At 38.2% G+C, this 25425-nt stretch overlaps 1 protein-coding gene across 1 annotated transcript in view; it reads right to left on the reverse strand.

Moving 5' to 3' along the window:
• The window catches only part of LOC107757615 (lipopolysaccharide-responsive and beige-like anchor protein), a 244625-nt gene that overhangs the window by 42017 nt on the left and 177183 nt on the right, over positions 1–25425 (reverse strand). Inside the window, exons 40-46 of the mRNA XM_016575147.1 lie at positions 17556–17673; positions 17115–17217; positions 14802–14917; positions 14267–14379; positions 6829–6969; positions 5236–5355; positions 1680–1832 (exon numbers count right to left, since the gene is read on the reverse strand). Coding sequence (XP_016430633.1) covers positions 1680–1832; positions 5236–5355; positions 6829–6969; positions 14267–14379; positions 14802–14917; positions 17115–17217; positions 17556–17673 — 864 coding nt within the window. The remainder of the gene's footprint in view (positions 1–1679; positions 1833–5235; positions 5356–6828; positions 6970–14266; positions 14380–14801; positions 14918–17114; positions 17218–17555; positions 17674–25425) is intronic.

Genomic DNA, 25425 nt, shown 5'->3' on the forward strand with positions numbered 1-25425 from the left:
TATTCAATTGATGGCAAAGTTGAATTTTCTCCAGTCAGTCTTCAGTGTCACATGGTCCTTCAGAAATCATTCTAATATACTGATTTGGTGCTCAAGAAACATTTCTGATTATTATCAATGTTGAAAACAGTCGTGTTGCCTAATATTCTTTTGTGGAAACCGTGATTTTTTTATTTTTATTGAAGCGTTGCTGAATAGAAAGTTCATTGTATGCATTACTGCACACACAAATCCAGAAGATAAGCAAAGAACCAAACTGAACAATAAGTTGCTAATGCATTGATGTCCCTCTCTTTTGGATACTGACAGCTCGCTTGAGGAAACAGATGCATGTCTTTACTCATTTGCATTTTTTCTTCACCATAACAGCTCCCATCAGCCCTTGCGGTCCATGGGTAACCCACACATTGTGGTCCTAGAGAGGGCCTGTGTCTTTAGCATAAACAAAACACACTAAAATATTCAATTTAAAAAAACAAAAATACTGTCAGTAATATCCCTGCTAATATTTATTTCACCAAAATAATAATAATAAAGTGGGTCAGTGGTCTTGTTCACAGTCACTCCCACAGTTGTCACTCCAAAAACTGACATGCTATTATCGTGATGACAAAGCAATACAATATCAAGACAATATCAGCTTAAAATATCCTAAAAATTTGAGAGCATTGACTTTTATGACAACAACGGATCTCTTGTCTCATTTAATGTACACTTTTTACTGGCTACAGGTTGCCCATTATAATGGAAATTTCTGCATTTTTCATTATTTTCCATATTGTATATTCTCTATTTTCTATATGTTCTATTTCCACAGGTGTTGGCCTTCGGTTTTTTTCTCTGTGTGCATGGCTTAAACTTCTGTCAGCGTTCCTCTAACCGAGGAATGGCTATGACTGGTTGAAACTAGACTGAGAAATACTCAAAGATCAAAGTTGATCCTTGGACAGTCTTTATCAGTCTTTATCAGTATAAAAGACACTATACTGAATTGCCTTCTGCCTTTCTCACTACAGAACTTCTGTGTGTCAGATTCCTGAAAGAATTAAAGGGCCAATGACAAATCCTTTGACTGTTTTTTCACTCTCTGTTTTACATTTAGTACCAGATTCAGAACACCATGCAGTTAGTTTAGACTGTGTCAGAACACATTACACAGTCATGCAATTTAATGGCACGCAGAGTCTGTGATGTAAGGCAGTGACACCAATTAATGCAGGACTGGTGCTGTTCACAACAGGCCAATCAATACGTCTGTGACTACTACTTTCCTATAGCATGTACACACATCAAAGAGCAACCAGCACTTTATCTGATCAAACAGCAACTCTACACACAGACTTAGTGAAAGTGTGTGAACGTCTGTGTGAATGTCAGAAGAGTGATGAGGGGGTTTGTGTGTGTGTGTGTGTGTGTGTGTGTGTGTGTGCGTGTGTGTGACACAGAAAGAGATGATTAATGGGAGAGTCAGACTGATATCAGAGTTGTAATTATCAGCATAAAACAGGTCACAGCTTTAGCATACACACACACAATCACACAAATAGATACAAAGAGCCAGACACGCTAGCCAGAGCCACTCGCAATCAGCACTTTAACAGCAATTTAATAAGGGAGATAAAGAAAGATGGAGAGAGAGAGGGAAAGAAAAGAGATGGAGACTCAGAGAGTGAACATACGAGTCGGTTGATGCGAACGAACTCCTCAGGACTCTTGGCCCAGAGCGGCAGCTCCACATCTGACACCACCGTCCCATCATCCATCACTCCCAGGTTGTAATTATTGGAGTTGACAAACATCTCAGGGAGGTAATAGAACTCAGGGATCAGCTCCTGTGAGAGAGAAAGGAAAAAAGGCTTTTTAACGACAAATTTCACATTATTATTATTACTGATGAAATAATTATATTAGGGCTGGCAATCAATTTAAATATTCAATCTTAATTAATCTCACAGGTTTTTTTTTGGTATCTGATGTGTTAACAAGTGCGTTCCTTTTTAAAGAAAGAAAACTAAATAAAATGTATCAATGTATAATATGTGTATAGAAAAATGCAAACCTACTACGCAACAGATATCACAAATAAATGAAAAATCACTCTGTGGCAGACTTAGACTCAAAAGCCGGCATCACATTTGCCAAATGTCAAAAATATGTGAATAAAATTAGCAGAATGATTTGTAAAATGTAATAAATGTGCAAATGCCATTTAAAAAATGATAATTAATGAATAAATTGCATCCATTAACACAGTGATTTTGACATCCCTAAATTAGATATATTTGACAATCAAAAATAATTATTCAACAATGACATTCAATTATTCTTTCCAAACAGGAAAGTAAACAAGAAAACAAAGCTGACTATTGTGCAAAGCAGATGCATTTCTAAACATACTAGATACCTATACAATATAACAGCTCATTAAATGGGAATCAGGACTTGAGGAATCAGTTATTCCTTCTTTGAATCTTTAGCCTTTAATCTGTGCCACGCTGCCACTCTGAGTGAGGGATGCAGTTGGAGCTACTCCAGTTTAATATGCAAAGAAAGAGCAACTGCATGTCATCCTGATAACGAACATCCAAACAGCAGTGCAGAGGCTGCAGTCAAAGCACAGAAGAGAGGACTAAATCTCTTTCTTCCTTTATAAAATGCATGGGCATCACTTTGTTTTAAAAGTTGTAATAATGGGATTTTTAAATCTCATTACACAGTGTTTGGAGGGAACAATCATTCTTGCTGATCAATTCAAGTGCTCAAATGTGACATTTAATTCGATAACTTTATTCCAATATCGGACCCTGTCAATCTCAGGATTTTGCAGGTCAGTGGATAAATCCACAGATGAGCAAATTAATTAAATATGACATTTTGGTTTAATGGTAAAGCATTTTTTTCCCATTCCTGTAATGCAATCTAACTTGTACACTCGAAATGCCTGTATTCCTATAAAAGGGTATGCTATTAAAGTATTTCTATAAAAGGGTTACCTGCTTTCTGAAATCTGCTCTGGTCAAGCTCATGCACTTACACTATTAATTATAGCATGATTTTTTAAGACAAACTGGATTTTGAACAACAAAGAAACAAAGAGTTAAATTTGTTTCAATTAAGAGGAATAAAACTTTGGGTCTAAACGTACAAATATCAGCCATCAAATTAAAAGAGTTAACTTGTACTTGGAATTGGCCTGAATTTCTGTTTCAGTCCATCCATACTTTCATCTGTCTCTCTGCATCTTATTATATTTTGCACCTATTCATTCACACACAATTACCTACACACACCCTCAGTGGAAGTGATAAGTTTGTCCTAGGAGGAAAAGCATGCTCTTGCTCTCCAGAAACATGAGTCCTTTGGGAGAACCATCTAAATGACAATCTATCACTCACTTTGTAGTCATAAACCAATCAAGTTCTGTCTCACAACAGTTTTCTGTGATAGGTCCATTCCAAAGCTAAGTAAAAACCACATGGTTAATGCTTCTGTGTAGAACATTTATGTCTAAATTTAAACATCCATATAAAAATTAAACTGTACATATTTAATGTAACACGGCACTCAAATTTAAGATCTATATGTGTATTGTGTGCATTGCGAGTGGCCAATTAGGTGAGCAAACAAATGATGGAAGGTTCAAAACCAGCCTTCTGCCTCACTTCTTTCTGGTCCTCTCTTTAAAACCGAAGTCTTTAAAACAAAAAGGTCACGACTTTACAATGGCACCAGGCGCCCTGAGGTTCATGTATGGAGCCTGGCGTAAATTTGGCATCTTCATTGGCGGCACAAAGACCCAGAGCCACTTAACCAATGGTTGGGGGGGGGGGGCGCAGTTCGGGAGGGCCGCAGTTCGGGAGAAGCTATTATGTGCAATGGCCCTTGAGCAGAACTGGTCAGAGGGCAAAACCTGTGATCCAAAGTCCTGTCCTGCTGCGGGTCAATAGAGAGGGGTGCCCCTGGGACCCGTCTTAGGTCCTCTCTGATTCCCCTAAGGGGAAACTTTCAGTATCCACACTGCTTTCAGCCTTTTGCACGGGGGTCAGGTGATAGAGGTTAAAGGTCAGGCCAGAGTTTGCCTGACTAGAGACAGACAGGATCAGGGTTGCTTTAGGCCATTATAGCTCTCTTTTGCCTGGACACAAAAACTGCTAAAGGCTTTTCACCCCTCGGTAGAATGGGGGAGTGTTTCTAAACGTGGGGGGACTGCTGTGCTTTTTGTTTTTTTAAGAAAAAGGGATAACAGCATGGCAAATTGATACATTATTACATTTGAAGGCACTTCTTTGCTTCTCATTTGCACCTATCAGACCTTTTTGGCAAGGTTGAGCATGTTTGAAATGTTCCACAGCTTCAAAGTCAAATAAACTGAAGGTGATTTCCAGGTTTTTAGTCAAGTCCTCCATTCGGTTTTGATGCACGCCAATCCTGTTACGCTGATCCACAGTGACAAGCGTACGCAGAAACCAAACTGGGCTTTCGGTATCAAGTGTGACCATGTAAGTGTGAGCCACATGTCTTATTACCAAATGAGCCCCTGAAAAATGAAAGCATGCAACGAGCATGCTAACAAAATGGCTGTCTGTTGTAATGGATATTTCAAGAGGTCTGGACATTTGTTAAAGTCAATGCCGAACACTCTGAAGGGTCTCTGAGGGGCTATGGTGAGCATTTGAGATTGCTGTCTGACTTTGGTTTGGGGCCGAACGACAAAAGGTTCAACTGAGGGTTAGAGAGTTGTGAAAGGTTTCGCAAGAGAGAGTGTAAGGGAGGAAAGGGGGGAAAGTTCGAAATCAAGATTAGTTTAAAGCTTTGATCAAGGACCCTTGACACTTTCATGGTAGCATGACAAGGATTGGTTGTGACCGTACATGTGCTAGGGCCAGTTTTTATGGGGAGGTGATGGGGGCAGCCGGGCTGTGGTGTCTCCATGACGACTGCCCTCACACCAAGTCCCAGCGAGCTCCGGTTACCAAGAGGAAGTCAACTCACTACAGAAACGTCTAATCATGTAATAGCCTCCACATTTGTGAAAAACTAAATATCAGTGGAAGGCGAAAACCAAATCCAGGCCAGGGACAGACTGATGCCTGATCGAGAAGAAATAAGCACAAGTACAGCTTTGTGCATGTGTATAAATATGGATGCATAACAATAAATTAAAAATAAGTAGCATTTCTATGTTAGAATGACTCAGAAAGCATTTCTGAGTGTCATGCACATATGTTGACGTACCTTCACATCAGACGTGTCCCTCTGGCAGTTTCTCCAGGCTCTGGACACTGAGGAGAAAGTGCGATCTGCGTGGTCAAATTTCCCACCTTGGAAATTCAGGAAGAATGTCGTGAAAGGCTCCTGAGAATAAAAAAGAACGCAGAAAATAAGGAATGTCCACACACACGTTCACGCTAAAACGAGTATTAAAAAGTCATGTTAGGAGCTAAAACAACTACAGGGCAAATTCCAATGAACAAAGATCATGTATTTAATAACTACGAGCCTACTTTGATCAGTCTTTAGCCTGTAATCTGAACGATTTTTCAATACGTGCAACCCGGTAAGTTTCTCTTATTTAGCATCGATGCCTGCTGTTCATAACAAAGCCTTATACAATATGATTCTAATTTGTGTGCACTAAATGACATCCTCTTCCCCAAAAGAGGGACCTGAATGCTAAAGAAACCTGTTATTAACCCCGGGCAGACACTAAAGCCTTTACAAGTGCATTATTTGTTATTTTCTAATCATGCTTAATCTTGTTTGTGCAGAATCAATAGGTGGTTCTTTTGAAACAATACCTCCCCGATGAGAAGGATGCAATTAGAGTGAATAGCACCACAGTAAGCTTCACCATGAAAGAAAGATACCCTAATTACGCAGAGGCTTTTGGGTGCTTGACTGAATTTAACACCCTCCTTTTCTCTGTCAAGAGCCTCGATATCACAAGGTTGCTGATTTGTGTTATGGTACATGAATTAGGGTGTTTGGTGAAGTGGATTTGGGATAAGCCTGATAATAATGGGATGGGATCAATACAATGGGCCAACAGGGAATGGCTATGAAAGTGAAAAACCGTAACAATTACAGTGACGGCCAGGAATAGGTTAGTGACCTCTAGCGCTCTCTCTCTTGGTGTGTAGAATATGTGAATACACTAAACATTAAAAATAAAGTTGAAAATAAACACAGAACTAATTTAAATCTAAAACAACTGACATTGTACAAAGGCTTTGAGAGCTGCAGAGGATTATGAGACATTATAACTGTAAAACGAATACAGAACTGGTTATATTGAACAAAACTACGCTTCATCAAAATACTGTTATAAAGCATATGAAGTATTTTTCCTCCGGAGTGTCACGTCTATGTGGAATATTAGAACACAAAGGATGAAGGGAAGATGAGCGATGTGTTGTGTGTTTGTTAGTATGCAGATAAGGCCTACATTTCAATATAACAATAAATCAACCTGACTGAGCACGCACACATGCCCAATTATAAACAACAATTAGTTGCAATGTGCTTCACAACAGATCACATGATGAATGTGTAGCATTTTGACGCAGCGTGAAGAGCACAGAGCCGCTGTCTGTTTAAAAACCCTTTAAAAGTGGCAAATCATTTGGACAATTATGACCATGTCCCGTTTATTTGTCCTATATAAACAGACGTTAAAGAAAGTGAAATAACGCACTGACAAATGGCACGCTGACAGGCTTTTCTATTCTGATGCCATAAAAATGATTTAAAAACTGGTGCTGGAGCATTTTGGTGTTAATCACATTTCCGTGTTACAGTGTGACACTTGTGTGTGTATGTGCAACTTACAATCCTCAGTAGCCACATCTGAGTAAAGCTGGAGGTGGAATAGTGCGTGCCGTAGTGGAATTTGGGCACCTGCTCATCCTCCCATGATTCAAAGCGTTCAGAGAAGAATGCAGCCCTCTTTGGGTTGAGTGCACCAATGGGCTGTAATGAGAAAGGACAACATTATTGGAATAAACATAAAACTGCATTAATAAAGCACAAATGTTCAAGAACCAAAGCAATAAATTATTAAGTTAGATGTCAGAACAAGGACCACAGGTGTTACATCTGGGAAAAGTAATAATTTATTAATGCTAATCATTTATTTAAATAATAATTTAGTGCAGCTGCAAAGTTTCATCAATAATAGACTGTTATTTTAAAGAGATTCAACAGTCTGTTTTCTGTAGTTGTGAATAAACATAAAAGCTCACAAATCACAAAATAATTGTTTATTTACACAACGGTTCAAAAGTTTGGGGTCGGTAAGATTTTTTAAATGTTTTTAAACTCACCAAGGCTCCATTTATTTGATCGTTAACAACAGTATTATTGTTGAATATCATTACAATTTAAAATAATGTTTTCTATTTTAATACATTTAAAAAAGTAATTTATTCTTGTGCTCAAAGCTGAATTTTCAGTATCATTACTCCAGTGTCACATGATCCTTCAGAAATAATTCTAATATATTTATTTGGTCCCCAAGAAACAATATCAATGTTGAAAACAGTTATGCTGCTTAATATTATGGAAACATTGGTACTTTTTTTCTCAAGATTCAGTGAATGACAAATATAAAGTTCCAAAGAACAGCATTTATTTGAAATATAAATCTTATAGCTTTTATAAATCAGTAAATGCTTTTACTGTCACTTTTTATTAATTTAATTAATCCTTGCTGAATAAAATAATAAAAAAAATAATACAATCATAAAGGTGTTTATCAACAAACAAAAGTCGGCAAACCATAGGCTCCAAAAATGCAAAACAATTTAATAATGGACTTCACACAAGGGAACGTTTTGCGCTTCTTCTTTGTCTAGCACCCAATTTTGAGCATTTTTTGCTGTTGATGTACGCGCTTTGGTTCAGTTTTTAATGGTGTTAAACATTAATAGCAAAAGGAAAGTAATGCAGGGGAGTTCATATGAGAGCTCATATGGTTAATACTATCTTGCCCTGCATTGGGTTTTATCAAAGCATTGATTAGCTGCTTTAATTCTTCATTGATCTGAAGATGGAAGCGTATGCAAGCAAGTCATTATTTACAGTAAATGCTCATGTATATGTATTGGTATTACCCTGCTGAGTCTTTATTACTCTTGAACTAAAGCTTTCTGTCTGTCTCTCATACCTTAGTATGATCAATAGTAAGGGAATGATGGAGTTCCTTGAAATAAGAGTGGGCAGGACAGATCGACCATGTCCCTCTCATATCATAGCTGTGTAATGAGGGTCCTCTGCTGCTTTTCTATTGATCACAATGGTGCAAGCACAATATGGGTGATTGTATCTTTTAATGTTCCGCTGTGCTTGTGTGTTTATGTGTGCCTGCATTAATGTGAGATTTAACACTGTGCAAGAAGGCCAAGGGCTGTGGTGCTCACCTAAAAATAGAGCTTAATTATATTCCACTAGTTCTAATATAATCGTGATTAAACTATGTCTTGGATTTAATTGAGATTTAAAAAGGAGAGCTGTTTAATCAACGTTTGATTGTAAATCACTAAAGCTTGTAGAATTGTCACTGAAATGTAATAGACTTATGCTGAATGCGTTCTGTGTGTGTGTGTGTGTCTGTGTGTGTCCGTGTGTGTGTGTCTGTCTGTGTGTGTGTCTGTGTCTCTGCTCTCTTGTGGCAACTACGGTGAGAACACACACTGAATTAAACATTGTGCGATTTAACTGATTGATTGCAGTAATAACAGGACCCTCATTAAAGAAAGAAAGGGGAGAGCAGGATAAAAAACATCTCTGTCATAGCTCAGTGTGTGTGTTTCTATGTGAACGTGTAAATTTGTGTGCATGTATATCAGTGTGTGTGTGTGTGTGTGTGTGCGTGTGCGAACCCCTCGTGTTGTTTACGGCAGTAAATTACGGTCGGAGGCGCTCCAGTACAATAGGGTCTCGTGACAGTGTCGTTCATCAGGGTTATCCCTGTACCACAGCGCGGTGTGATGGAGTGAACGCACACCACCGACCCTAATACGCTCTGGCAGCACTGCTGAATATTTCTCTAGTGACGGATCAAATAAATGAGCTGCCCCAATGTTTTTAATTAGACTGCAAATCTGAACAGACTGCCGGTAGCTATCAGTATCAGCACTTCACCGTGCGGCTCAAAATTCAGGGTTTCTGAGGGGGGAATTCATGAATTGCGCCTGATAGATTTTTTTATTTGCACACGATTCACGAATTATAGAAATCTCAAACATGCTCAAATAATTCTGTGCTGGACACAATTTGCATTCACCACTGTCATCTAGGCACCTGAATTGGCTCTTTAAATGCAGAAAGTGTGCTTGACTAGACAGTGACTTAATTTAAGTCCTGAATAAGACCTAATTTTTTTGTTTTTTTTGCACTGAAACACAGAAAGCAAAAGCGGTGCAATGTAATTTATTACTAAAAGAACTAATACACTATGCTAAATGACTAAATATCATATAAGGAACTATTTGAAATCTACTTTCTCAATAAAATATATCTCTGAGTGAGTGAATGAATAAATGAAACTCTGGCATCAGAATTAGGAAGTGTCTGAAGCTGAAGCATGCATTCCAGAAGGTGTGAATGCGTATCTAGGGCTCAGTTGAAAGGATGTAAATGACGTGATGCAGGGCGAATCAATTTGCCATTAACCACATCATAGTGAGGGTGGAGATACAGGTCAATACATTTGGCGTTACCTTTGTTAATGTACAAATATAATAATATGCTTTAGTCAGGATGCCTTTTAACTGTCACTGCACTAGTATAGGATGTCCCCATCATATATTTCTTAATATACTAATATAAAATCACAATATTACAATTAAAGTCAGCATGAAATGGAAATTCAGTGTTTTCTAAATGCATCTTACTGATCTAATCGATTCATCCATGCATATGTTTAAATTGTTAACTTTTTTTGAGCTTGTAATTTTTAATCAAACGGTCATAGCTCGATCTTCCGGTTAAATGACAGACATTTGCTGACATATTCTCCAATTATTTACTCCACTTAAACCCACCTTTTCTTAGAATCGACTGCAAGCTCATGTTCAGATCTGCCTCCATCCAAACCAACAACCAATAGATAGAAAACTGCCCTACATTTTTTTATTTTTTGATAATCTGTTTTACTCCGATGTACATCATAATACGTAAGAAAATGTGCCGCCAGTTCCATTACATCGTGACTTTAAGTGAACATGAAAGTAATTTTTGTTGCCATTTACAGTGTCTCCACTTATATTTATTTTAACAATTTACAATTTAAGTAATATTTGAGTTATTTTTTTCCCTTTCAAACCTTTCAACGTATAAGTTTCTGTTCTGTTCTCAAATTCCATCCTGTTACTCTTTTGTAAAATTAACCTAGCTAAAAAAAAAGCCAGTTTCTTAATGACAATATTGTCCAGGAAGTGTAGAAAAGCTACAGCACATCAATAAAAATTAATACAGCAGATTCGCGCTCTCTACCTGACCTGTGTGCGTGTCTCTGTCGTAATCCTATTACGATATTGATGCACTGTGATATGTATTGCAGTGTAGTATAAAAGATACAGAAGAATGAAAAGAAACATAACTGATCAACACACTTGTGTCAAATGAGACACATAAGAAGCAAAAACCTATTTTGGCTCACTCAGTTGAGTCAGTTTTGTTGTTTCTGGCTGCAGTGATAACTCTGGCTGCACCAGATGTCACGAAGAGGTTAGAGTTTATGATAAGAAAGCCAGCGGGGTCATAACGATGAGACAAAAGGAACATAAATTCATGAAGCACATTCCTCTGCCCGCAGGGAAGACAGTGCGTGTGACACGGCGTCTATGGCAATTTCACCTCGCTGTGTAAAAGGTCCCACATGACCTGCTTCTATCAAAGCAGTGCTGGGACGTGGCATACGCAGACGACAAGAGAGAGCAGGAGGGGTTAAGGACAAAAAGAGAAAGACACACAGCGTATACAAGGTTCAGATGGCCTTCGCAGGCGAGACGGTGTTGTCATGGTCCACCGCTCATACACTGATATTGCCTGTGTCAACAGCATGAATAAAGCAGTTGTAATAAAGATTGTTGAGATTTGCTTTTGCTGGCTGCAGAGGGAGGGGCTGCTCTCGCTCGGCCTCCGTTTCTCCCTGAGGCTTGAAAGCTTGACTGAACATAAAGGCAAGGCTGTCAAAATTAGAGAGAGAGAGAGTTTGAGGGAGGGAGGGATGGAAAGAGAGAGAGACAAAGGCGAGGGTGATGCAGGATGGTGTATAGGACTGTTGTCTTTTAACCGAGTGGGCGGAAGCCATTGCAAAGAAACAGAACGGGGCTGAACAAATTAATAAATAAATAAAGAGATATGCTGCAAGCTGTGTGTAAGTGTCTGTAGTGAAGGAAAGATAACTGTCTACAAGCTGAAAACTATATATATATATATATATATACATACATATATATACACTGTATATGTGCATTGCATGTGTATAGATGCTTTGCATGATTTGACTGACAGCCTTAATTTTTACTATAACATTATAATTGGCTCTGTACTTGTACTCTGCAAAATGACAATAAAGTTGAATCTAATCTCATCTAATCTAAGCATGTCACTGCGTCTGTGAATATTTTTGAGTGACGAAACTCAAAAATAACTCAATAGTAAAGATCTGGTAAATTGTGACATTTTTTGAAACTGACAGTTTGAAATAATTGATATACAATACTGCACTGTTACTGAGGTTTAAATCAGAGACGTTATTAAAAGACTTACTTATTGCTCTCATACTTGCAAATCATGAAACAGAAAATCCAAAAAAAGACCCTTTGTCTTTAGGAACTTTAAGTTAATTGTCAATTACAAATTACATTAAAACAATGCATATTTTATCCTGTCAGCTAGACTATACTGAAATTATTGTAATTATATCCAATACTTATTAACCTGACCTACTCTGTCTGTACCTGAAAGAAACATGCTGTTTGCCGAATCAGAATTGGTAAAACACAGACATTTCTTTGCTAAAGGCAGTGCAGTAGATACAGATAGCATCATGCATATAAATCTGCACTGGAGAGCAATATGTGAGAAATCGTCTCAGTTTGAAGACAGTAAGGGTGACTTCTGCAACCTCATGATTCTTTCTGCACAGGAATTCATCTTCCATTATCTCTCAGTCCTTTGTTTTCCTGCCTGTTAGAACTGATTTATTCTGCCATTTTGGGTCAGAGTGGACACTCGTTTGATCATCTGAGCTCTAAAAGTAATCCTCTGTCCTCCCTCCATTGGTCACCATTACATGAAACGGATGGTCATTTTTGAGGCAGTGACTGGCAAGCTTTCACAAGCACTTTTAAAGTGAAGTTTAAGGGTGGAGGCGTTTTAAAACGCAACTTTTGTCGTGCAACTCAATTACCCAAATGGTGCAATGCGAGTAAAGAGCATTCTTTTGGAGGAGTGCCCCCCAGCTCCCTGACATGAAATATTCATCCAGTCTAGACTGAGAAAGGAGCTCTTCAAGATGGTTTTGAGATACAAACATAAGTGATTTATGATTTAAATAAAATGGACAGGACAGATAGGACGGAATATCAGAACTAGCATGTTCTTCCTTCTGACTAATCCTGGTTAATCACTGTCACTTCAGCGAAACAGCTATTAGTAGTTGACACAACAACCGACTGCAATTAAAGACCAAGGCATCAGAACCACAAGTGTTTGAGTCCGAGTCCTGATTTAAGAGAATAAAAGAGCCTCGTTCGCAAAGCTCTAATATGGATTATAGGTAAAGTCAGCGACCGTTGAAATATGCCATGCTATAATGTAAGACTCTAAATATCTAATCATTATATTTATGTTGACATGTTTCATATACATGTTTTATAGGGCTGGGTTTTGACACAAATTTCATAATTCGATTCAAGTATACTTCACAAGCTTGCGATTCGATTAGATTCCGATTCGATTCGATATTGATTATTTTGGATATATATCAGGTACAGGACATGGCAAGTTTTCTCAAGGGAAAAAAAAACCTCTCAACTAATGCTGTAAAATATGCCTGAGAGTCAATAATATGGAAGGTTGAAATTTTCTGATTTAAACACTTAAAATATACTCAATAAAGTTTTTGTAATATTAAAGTTATAATACTAACTTTAAATACATGAGACAGGATACGTGTTTCGGTAAGTTGTACTCATACCTTCAGATGTTCATTCATGTTTATTTCATGCTGTAACTGCTATTAAAGCGGAGGAGACGATCTGTCACTCCACATTAAACAGCGCCAAAAAGGCATTTAATATTTGAATATTGTAATAAAATGGACAGCATTTGAAATCTGAGACTTTGTTTCATATCAAAAGTAACAAAACGCTTATTGCACTTTATTGGATGGGAGGTGTGCTACAATGTTCCGTTCATTATCTGACAGACGATAAAAATGAGAATCGAGAAATCAATATTTTTTACCCAGCTCTAATGTTTTATACAGTATTTAAACCCTGAGCACACACTGAACATCTGGGATACAAAAATATTTAACCTCCTGGGGTCGACAGTTCCGGCGGCGGAACTTTTTGCAGATTTGAATGATGACAGCGAAAAGAACTAAAATGCTCCTTCATACTTGACCGTACATATAAGATTATTGTAGCCCAGTTTGTGCTGATTACAGTGTTATTAAACTTTAGACATTCAAATGTTTGTAAGCAACTGAAAAAAGCACAAATGTCAGGGCATGTCAAAACTTTTCCAGGCCCCAAAACACCCTCGGACCCCAGAGGGTTAAACCTGGAAATTAAATGAAGATTTCAAATTTTAAAAAAAAAAAAGTTATGACACTATATGATGAATAAAAAATATTTAAAATGCTGCACTGTTACAAAAACTGCATTAAATGTATAAAGCGAGAGCCTGAGAGAGACAAAGGCAGGTCTGGTGTTCCCAGCAGTGAGCTGTGTCAGTCTGTCCGTGTGTTTAGCTCAAGTACTACTACGCTCATTAATTAGCTCCTTAGGGAGGCTGGCTGGCTAACGGGAAATGGGGGAGGAGGTGAAGACGGGATGTAGGGGTTGATTGAGGGGAGGACGAGAGACTCAGGCCCATTATCTGACTTGTCTGCATGGCATGTTTCACACAAATACTCCCATGTATTCGGGTTTTCGAAACTTCTCTTCAGACATGTCCTTCAGTCTCTGAACCTACAGGAGCTCTTTGAGGCTCAGACTGTTTGTGTGAGTGTATGTGGTCATGTGTTTACCTTGGACAGATCTCTGTAGTTGCTGGGGAGAGTGAGGTCGAGATCTTCGCTGTCGTAGTTGGTGATTACCCAGGGGAACACAGGATACTGGTTCAGATCGTTAAACGTACGGCCTGAAACACAAGAAGTGTCGAGACTCCTCACACCTTTATTACCATTATCATGATCTTACTTCATCATCATCATGTTCATTATAAATACAAGGGGTCTCGCATAAAGAAACACAGTTACTGAAGAAACAGTGACTACAGGGAGCAGAAGACAACTATTATTTTTTTGTTTCAAATATGTGGCCCCTTTAGTATTAGTTCAAATAACTTTCCAAACTCTGTGACGAGATTCCAGTCGTAGCGCTTTGGTTCAACGAGGTGTCAGTGTGGCCCAACATAGCAAAAAATAAAAGGTAGGTCACCAACAAAGTAGGACAGACACTCAGATTAACATGGAAGAGAGAGATTTTGTGGCTTGTTGTGTCACACAGAAGTGTACATCAGTACATTCAGCTTCATCAGTCCATTCAGTGTTCAGTTTTTACCAGAGATGGTGTTGAGGAACATAAGGTACTCAAAGTTGGAGATCTCTCGTCTTTGCCAGCGCTGGGTCAAGTTGGAGGCCTTGTAGAGCTGTTTCGGACTGGCCAGAGAAATCCGTCTGTCAGAAAAAGACAAACCACATTCAGAAATTCGGTAACCTGAAATGCTCAATTGATTTGCAATATGCTATTTAATGTGCCATTTCAAATAGAAGCACTTTTTGTTTACAGTATATTTTGTAAATTAAGAAATATGCATAATGGGGAAAAAAAATTTGTACAGAGTATGGCGTAAGCCACATGTAAATTGGGTGAAAATACAGTGAGATAGTAAGAGCTGTTCCAGTTATCTGTTGACTCATTTCTTTAGCACTCGGACAGAGAAAAGCTCTTTAGTTTCAGCATCTGTCCAATTTCACAACATCACAATTTTTGAATCCTGCAGTTTCAATATTCACAGGCTTACAAACAAAATAGTGCAGAGTAATTGTGTCAGTCTACCTAGGCTCACTGATACGTGCCTCTACCTACATTCCTGCAAAACTCAAAAAAACTTACCTATACACACAACTCGCTGCAGTTTCCAGTTGAAATTAACACTAGAGGCAGTAAAACTCTGACAACTCTTATTCCTTTTCACACAAAGTATGATTTACAGGGCCAGAGTTTTGATTAAGAAGGCCTAATTTTCTCACAATTTTCACAATATTACGTTATGACTTCAAAACAATTTTAACATGCTGTGAGAATTGAAAACTGATACTTTTGAACGCGTCACATATCCAGCTTCATATGTATGGGTTTTCTAACACAGTATAGGTTTGCTCAGTAGCTCACTCGATACGGTGTTTCACTTGTGAGGTGAAGAGCTCTGGTACGAATCCTGTGAAACTACGGTTCGACAAAACAGCTCAAACCCTCGTATAAGGAAGTTAAAACAGCACGACTGCATCAGCGAATGGGTTTTATATCACTTTTGCTTTCGTTAACACTATCGGGAAGGTTTAGGGTTAGGTTTGAACCAACATAATAAAAACGTGGCCACGGTCACATACTGACCGTGCCTTTTAGTGCCAATCACTGGACATTTACTTTGAAACTGCCGTGAAATGTGCAATAAGGTACGTAATATCGGTGTTGCAGAAACGTTGCACAAGCATGTATTTCCAATGAGCCTGGGTTGAAAAATAAGGCTGTGTATTTAAAAGTGCCAAGTGCTTTAATACAACATTTGTATAAAAAATAGACACAATATGATTAGCCATTTTGTTCATTTTTGCTTTGATGAAAATACTTCCATGAGAAGCCAATATTCAAATTCTGTGAAGCAAACACAGACAAGAAGACTGACACAAGCGGTGAAACATTCCAGTACCGTTATAGGAAATACCACTCGGCCAGTCCGATTCAATGACAGCAACTCAGAATATAACCTACATCCAAATCCAGACATGAACACAGACACACAGCGGCCTCATGGGTAATGTGGGAACCTGTTAAATGAACATGCTCAGTGCAAGCAAATACGCGGACACTAAAACAAATTACTCTCCAATCCAATTAAAACAAAGCGAAATTAGAGAATTCATCACTGTCACCCAGCGTGTTTACAGTCATTAGGCCTCTCTGAAGTTTCCAATGCCCTTTGCCCCTCCTAACACAGAGGCAAGGCAGTCACGACGCTAAGGAAATGCCACACGAATGTTAGCAGAAAGACATGGCAGGAGAGGGCTGTCTGTAATGGTCAAACCTCTCTGCCCTGTGTGGAATCAATATTCACTAGATTCTGTTACCCACATTGTTGTTTTAGTTACTTAATTTCAAAGAACTTTTACTTTTAATAAGAACACTGATTTAGAGGGATATTGTGATGGAGTTTCACTTATCTAAATCATCTTTTGTTTGGCTGAACTACAGCAGCAGCAGCAGTGTGTGTTTCCCGTGTTTCCAGTCTGCCCCGCAGGCTCTGCTCTCGCCCCTGTATTTATTTCTCAGTTGGGGAGATAAATAAATGATGTGAATTGTGTTTGTGTGAACGTAATTAGGCAGTGTTACAGACACCCCTGACACCACACACACATTAACACACACACAAACCAGCAGTGTTAGGCCAGAAACATGTTTTACGGAAGTGAATGCTTAGCCAAAAGAGCTAAGAGCTATGGCAGACTTCAAATCACACACTTCTGCACAAGTGCAAGTGTCATTGAGATGAATGGAAATGCTAACGGATAGCTTTATTCTAGATTTCAAATAGGAGGGAAAAGGAGTTTTTACTTCTGTAAATGAACGGTGCACATGAGATAGAGAACATGCCTGGTCTGAGGAAGGCCGAAATTCGTGCCGACTCCAACTCTGGGGAGACAGTGCACCACCTTTTTCACTGTGGCTGCATCTGGGAAGTTGAACATGACTGCCGCTGTAAGGAGAAAAGAAAATTTATTATACACTTTATGCACTAGGTGTAAATAAGCATCATTTTTGTTGAACTGTTTTAAAGAGTCATGTGAAAAACTTACATTTTTCATTACTTATTTTACGATTTTTTAAATTATCAATTAAAATGCCAATTATATTTTATATATTATTACCCCATGTCTATTTTTCCCTCTAAGGTTGACTCAACATTAGAGGGAAAAATTGTTAAATGATCTTTTTAGAACTGAAATTTTGAAACATGTTTTCTATAGTATAATGATCTCCTCAAAAACTGAACCCTTTTGAGACTTTCCAGAACAGCAGCGGCTCAGAGCTTACTTCTGTTGGCCATGAAGACCTCCAGCGCTGTATTCTGTAGCAGATAGCGGCGAGAGAAAACTGCCCTGATCTCTGTGAACTGCCATTTCCCATGCAGACCCTCTGTGTAGGCCAAAATCTGTTCAGGAGAGACAACGAGAAAAACGACTGATCAAAGAGAAATGCAAAAACTGAGGGGATATGAGTGAGAAAGCAGCAGGGAAGGTTTCAGTTCATTTATCACCCATAGCTCATGGCCAGGGTCTCAGAGCAGGATTAATGTGTATTATTGATCAGTCCTCATGAAAAAGAGATGCTTTAAGCGCTAAAATGAGCCCCATTCAGACACACACTGAAGAGGTGCAGGAAGGCCACAGTTCACTAAAAGGTAATCAAGAGAACTGGAAATCTATCAGTACTTGCCCTTCAAGTTGGTGTGAGCGAAACATGTGCCAAATCATGTGCCACTGCTGCACAACCATCACATTTTTATTATTAAAAAAACAAACAAGAAATGCTGAAAACAACTTTTTGGAAAGTGAACAGAAAACAAATTCTTAGAAAAAATGCACCATTTTTAAATCTAGGGATTGTATACAGAAGAGTTTTCATACACATTTAATAATAACAACAATAATAATAATAAAAAAAATAGCTGCAGATTATTTGGATAAGAGACACTGGAATCTTCAAAAGTGGAGATGTGGATCAAAGATATGTCAGATAACGGGAAAAAACTATGCAAATCTAAATGCAAATACAGTTCTATAAAAATGTAATTTGACAAATTATAAAATATTTGTATTATATTTTATCAATTCATTTACATAAAACAAACAAATAAACCAATAAATAAATAAAAGCAACTAACAATATAATGGTGCATAGGTAACAAAACAAATACGCAAATATGCTTAAGAAAAGGAAGGACAATGCACTTCATATTTTTCACTGCTGATGACAAACACTGCAATACTATGATGCAAATGTGTGTGTCCTTTGGTAGAAGCCACCAAATTAGGCTTCTGATGATGGCAGGTTTCCCTGATCCTGCAAAATGACGATATTCTTGAGACAAACCGAGAAAGACGATTTTAGCATCATTTTGCATTTACAGATGCTCAGCTGTCACAAACACTCTAGTCTTAAGATTCTGCCTATCTGTTGCTTTTCCTCCATATGCTCACTGTTTCCTCACATTTCTAATTTAGCTTAATTACGGATTGGTTGTTAGGACAGAGAGGAGAAAGAGACCACCGCACCTGATCTGAGCGGCTCAGTTAATCAGACATTCAGATCTTCTAGTATCAAGGCTAACGCTGATTATGCACTCATTAATGAGAGACAGAGAGGACCGAAGAAGAGAGAAAGAGAGGGCAGCAGCTGTGCTGTGTGCTGAGAGCAATGTCACTGCTCCTGTCTGCTCTGCAGCCTCACTTCAAAGTCTCCAGAGTTCAATTAAATGTGGATTAAGGCTGTTGCGCCGCTCCGGTAACGGTGCCGTTCGCCACCGCAAACTCCCTGACAAGCAGCATGTGAGACGGCCCCGCTCTCCTATTTATCTTCCTCATCTCCGCTCTGTCAGGATGTTGGTATGGAAACCGAACCATTAATGTGAAATCCGACGCGCTACCTAACCGAGGTATCATGGAGAAGTTTGAGCATGGAGGAGTTTATTACGGCTGAGAGACCACGGATAGGCTCGTAAAGATAAGATCCCATCCGTGCCCAAGTGTATTCGAGGAACTTCATCTGAAGGCTCTGTCTGTTTGCATTGTGTATTAGCAGCTGCCATTGACCGGTAATGAAATTAACCCCATGTAAGCAGTGTTAATGCTGAGAGAGACTCCCAGCCTCCCACACACACACACCGCTTAACACAAGACAAGACAACACAGCACACACTTCACTAACAGATCATTACCCGCCATTCTGAAAATATAAACTGCTAGGCATGGGTTTTATGGGTGACTGCTAAGCCTTTGTTTCGAGGCTAAAGTCAAATCAGCCCACCCTCAAGTAGGGATGCACCAGTATTAAAATTCGAGCAAATACAGCTAATAATTATTTTCATGTTAATAACAACAACTGTCATACACTACTGTTCAAACGTTTGGGGTCAGTTAGATTTTATTTTATTATTAAGAATTTTTTTTTTTTTTTTAAAAACCCAGAAATCTGAATGGTAGTATATTACCAATATTAAAAATCTATACAATTTTGTTGAAAAGAAATACAAGTTGGATCAAATAGCAAGTAGTGACTTTAAAGGTTAAATTTTGCTGTAATCTTGTGCTACAATAAGTAAGTTTTAGATAATGGCAGTAGTAATAAAAAAATAACCAAAATGAGTGTAACAATTAAATATCCAACATTTGTGCATCACTATGAGAATGTACAAACTGTATAAAAAAAAACTCTGAAAGGGGCATCTGGAGATGAAATTCAGACCATAAAATCTTGCTGACTAAAAAGACGACCTTTCACCTGCGGTTCATTCCATCTCTATAGCAGAACTACTTCAGTAGTTCACACTTTATCTTCTCAAACCCTGAGGAATAAAGGAATGATGCAGTGCCTTAGCTTCACATGCTGTAGATGGATATGACTGTCTGTTATGTGTCTAATATCTTATTTTGTCTTCATGCACTTTGTAACTCGAACCTCACGTGCTACTAGTCTTGTAATGAATTCTCTAGGTTCGCTTGACTGTTGTCCGAAAATCTGTTATAGTGGATGTTTCTTTAAAAAAAGTCGCACAGTCTAAAATTTAATTGGACTGCCTTTGATTAATCTTTGATTACAATGTGCATTCATCATGGCATTGTTTCGACAACCTTATGTAACATCACCACATTTATTTCTATCTAGAGTTTCATTGATTTTTAGAAAAAAATCTTGTATTGAAAATGGGAGAGACGAAACACATCACGAAGGGTTAAAAGACTTGTTTTGTTATTTGTCACACAACATTCCAGAAACATATTAACCACTGCAATAATGATCCAGACCTAGACTCTCATTTGTGTATTTAAATCCAAACAGCATTGTAAATGGGAGAGAAGATGCAAAACTTGCTGTTTCTCATAGAATGTGAATAAATAAAAGCTGTAAAACAGATGATAAAATGATGACGAAGAAAAAAAACAACATTTAAAGCTGCTTTTAAAGACTTTTATTTAAATTTTTTTACAGATATAAACGATGCTTATTCCATTTGGTCAAATCTTGTTCTAAATTAAATGTTCTTTCATTCATGCCAAAACACCTAAAAACTAAAAGAAGCTTAATTTCAAGGCCATTTGTATGCGACACCAAACTGACAACAAAATAGGGCTGCACGATTATGACAAAAATCATAATTGTCGATTATTCCCTTGAAATTGTAATTGCGATTATTAATTATGATGATCACAATTTACATTTAATGATGTTTATACCATTGTTTGATGCAACTGCATGCCGTATTTTTATTAATGAAAATAAACAAGCTGAAAACACTCTAACTGAAAACCTTTTAGTGCTTTTCTATAGTATTAAGCCTCATATGTCAAATATACATCGGATTGGTTTCTTCTTTAAATTATAAAAAAGTAAATATATGAATGGTATTATAATGTTATACTAAAACTACAATTAAAATAATGGGAAAAATCCTTAAGACAACATGTAGAAAGAAAAAAAACGCATCTTAAGCAGCACGCAGAATAACATAAGTGGACTTTGAACGATTGTGGCATCCATAATTGTAATCGTGATTAGAAATTCGATTAATTACAACAAAAGGTTGAAGTCGAAATGGGAATGCATTCGTATGTGTGTGTCATTTCAAACCGCTCAACCTGTTAGGATGGAGAGGCAGCAAGTCATTTCTGAGTGCTGTCATTTGTCTCTGTCAGCCGGCGAAACGAGTCTGAGATGAAGAGGGACACATCTCTCTCTCTCTCTCACTCACACACACACACACACACACACACACACTCTGTCCTCTGCCAAAGGACCCTGTGTGCGCAAACGACATCCTCCGCGCGACACACACACTAGGGACCACCGCTACAGAGCATGTGCTCCGTCTCTGACAGAACTGAATGAAATCTAATTGAAAATACCCCCCTACCCCAAGCCAAAAAGACATGAAAGGGGGGTTAGCGGGAGAGAAAAAAAGCAAGAGATAGCAAGTGTGAGACAGAGAGCGAGTGAACTATCCAGCGCTCTCTCAGAAAGATAAATGAGTCTCTGAATAGCAGTCTCTGTTGGGCAAAGTGTGCACTTGTGTTTGAGCGGTGATAAGAGCGTTCGCAGCCAGGAAAAGGAAACGGCTTTCCTGCCACTGGTAGAATTCCATCCTCGCTTATAAAATGTGTAATAAACGAGTATTATAACACTCAGTTTGAAGCTTGGCAACCGATGGCGTAAAATGACACGGTGTGCGTGTGAGAGACAGAGAGTGTCTCTCAAATGCTGGGTTTTAATGCGCTTATGCATCTGCGGAGCAAAATGAGCTGATTGAAGTTCAATTTGTATGCTGTTATTAAGTGTTTCCACCTGGCTGAGTGTGTTAAAGATTGTGGATGGGACATTTATTATTACCTTTTGGTCAAATGAAGTGGCCTGGGCGATAAGGTAATGAAATTAATTAGGAGGAGGAAGTGGGTGATCCATCAACATCAACATTCAAAGCCAAGCGCACCCGAGACGCAATATTGGAAAACTTAATAGAATTCATGGGAATAAAAGGGAGGAGATATTAGAGAGAGACTGCTGTTTCTAACGCATCTGGCCTTGAAAATAACAAGCTAGCATGTGTGCGCACACAGCATCAAGCCTACATTAGTCATGGAACACAATCATATTCAGAAAATCACTTCAATGTAATTCTATGAGAGACCAAGTGCAACTGTAATACTCACAGATGCTGTCTAATGACGCCTTTCAAAATAAACTATTTTATCTCTAGGTTGTTGTTTAAAACATGAATAAAAGATGATGAAACTGTCACTAGTAGCTAAAATTTAGCTTTTTAATGTAATTTTCAAAAATTTTAGGTTGTGGGCAATTGTAACATTTGTTATAGAAGTTGCATGGACAAATTGAAAGATTGAATGTTTATAATATATAATGTTGATTATTTTATCAATCCATCTAGTTGAAGACTGTTCTTAACTCATAAGACGAGTAAGTCTCTTCTGCTCACCGATGCTGCATTTATTTGACCAAAAATACAATAAAAACAGTAATAATGTGAAATATTATTACAATTAAAAAAAAAACTTTTTTTCTATTTTAAAACATTTTAAAGTTTTATTTATTCCTGTGATGGCAAAGCTGAATTTTCATCAGTATTTGCAAAAATTACACGATCCTTCAGAAATCATTCTAATAGGCTGATTTGGTGCATTTATTATTAATGTCAATGTGAAAACAGATGTGCTGCTTATTATTTTTGCAAAGATAAGAGGTTTACGTTGCTTTGAACGTTTATTTGAAACAAATTGTTTGTAACAGCAAAAAGCTAACAAATAAATTCACTGTTGTTTTCAGGCTTGTATTTGACAAAATGATTGGACAGACCTGCTGCAATACAATTTAAAAAAGCCAAAGCATATGGAGGTTATAGCCACGTGATTAGAGGGTACACGAATGAGCCCCTATGATGAGAGCTGAGAATCATGGGACTGTACAAGCACATGATCTCTCATTCAAAGCATAAAACAAATCCAGCTGCTCACAGGTTTCCACCAGAAACAATAATAATATATCAGAAGATTAGCTTCTGTTGTTATCCTTAACACATTGTAAAATCAGAGTGCAATCTCAAATATTCCACAGAGAGAGAATGAATTCCATGTTATCCTTTGACATACAGTAAATCCCCAAGTCAACTCAGAGAAGGAAAGTAATAGCAAACTGACAATATTAACCGATTAAAATGTCCTTGATGTGTAACAATAGTAAATCAGCTCAAGGGATAACAAAAACAAACTATAACATCTGCAGTCAGCTGCTACAGACCGAGAGGAAAAGCACAGAGCATTTAACAAATATGTGCATATTTATATAGCCTAAGTATTCAGGCTGAACGTAGTCCAACGGGGATTAGAACCTCCTTTGTTCCTCACTACTCTTGTTTGCCAACAGGTTAGCCTTTTAACTTGCTGAGAGAGAAAGAAAGAGAGAGAGAGAGAGTGAGAGAGGAAATCTTGTGTGGATTTAGAAAAATGTCAAGAGCTATGGGGTTAATTGGAGGAGAAGTGAATCCTTTAGTGCACTTACTCATTAAACATTTGGCCTTTATGTAGAGGCTTGTGGGGGGTGATGGGAAGGACACACAAAACGCACTGTAGGGACTCCAGTAAGGTGAACGTTAACACCCATTTAATGGTTTAAATGGACAAATGAGGGTGTTTTTGGCTCATAAAATGCTGAATCGCTTCAAATGGCAAACGGGTGCATTGGGTTCAACAGCTTCAATTAGGTCAATGTGTCAATTTCATATTAGTATTTTGTCTGCTTTTAAGCAAGATGGCTGTATAATGACAAACAAAGACATTTGGGAGGTAGATATGGCATATTTTGAGGAATTGATGGAGAAATATGATCAAGAGGAGAAGGACTGAATCCCTCCTCCTCCTTCTCTGACTGACATCAATTCAAAGACCTTCTCCATCCTAAGAGATTTAAAGCGCTTTAACCCCAGGGCAAAGGAGGGCAGCCTGGCTCACTGAGGAGCTGGATGAAAGAAAGACAGGATAAAGGTGACATAAGTGAGAAGAAGAGAAGCGTGAAATTTGGCAGACATTCACAAATCGGCTGGTTTGCTCCAAGCGCCTATCTGGTACTGAAGAGCAAAGCAACAGAGCGGCTGTGTTGATGTGCGCTGCTAAAAGACTCCAATTGGTTGTAGAGTCATGTTAGGGAACGTGTTGGGAATATTTATGAGAATCCATAAGAGGCTACCGCAAATGCTGCGTTAGTGAACAGGGAGTTGGGAAGTGTTGTGAACTAACATCCTGAACACCTCTGAGAAGCATGAAGAAAATCATGTCGACAGCCTTCCCTGTGGTTCAGTCTTTCTCCGAAATCCAAAGCATTCAAATGGAGGAGAAACAGCCAGGCCAGGTTTAGATCCCGTAGCATTGCCCACCACTTTCACTCCAGTCTGTTCCTCACTGTGTCTAAGGCAGGATGGCAGAAAAGTGAAGTCCCTCTAATCCTTCTATTGTCCAGGGTCTAATTGGATTTGGAGGAGGAAGGTGGGGTAGAGGGTAAAATATGTGAACCCCCTTTTAGGGTGCCTAAAGGGGGGACTTTAGTTTTTCCATGGCCTGAAAAGGAGTAATCCTCCGGGGATTTAAGGGATTGAAAGGTGACAGAAGCTGGATTATGTTTTTTTATGACTGTGTCTTTAAGCAGGTAAACAGGGAAGCCCATTACAGGGGAAAAGGGCAGGCAGGGGTTAATGTTGGGATAGATGATTCCTAAGTATCTGTAAATAAGTTGCTCATTTCTGTGGATGTGATTTGTTGCTGCGAGACCTCTTCAAAGAAGACTCCTGATGCTTCTGAAGAAACACTTGCTGAACTTTCATACATTTCAACCATGTTATGAAGCTAAACAGACAATTTTGTACAGTTCTGGGTCAGATTGCATCAAATTTTGTTTAATAGCAAGTTAATACATTTGTCATTAAATTCTGAAATTTCATTTATCTCCATGTCAGTTCTAAACTGTGGCTTTATTTGGAAAATATTGCTAAAACACATTGCTTTTTTTGTTCAAGGAAAATCTTGACAATTGAGTATATATAGAGTGAAATATCAGCACCTTTAAAATCTGTGATTAACTGTGATTAGGGTTGCAAAGGGGTGGAAGATTTCCGGTAAATTTCTGG

This window comes from Sinocyclocheilus rhinocerous, unplaced genomic scaffold (assembly GCF_001515625.1).
Source record: "Sinocyclocheilus rhinocerous isolate Xijiao unplaced genomic scaffold, SAMN03320098_v1.1 scaffold323, whole genome shotgun sequence".
NCBI classification, from domain to species: domain Eukaryota; kingdom Metazoa; phylum Chordata; class Actinopteri; order Cypriniformes; family Cyprinidae; genus Sinocyclocheilus; species Sinocyclocheilus rhinocerous.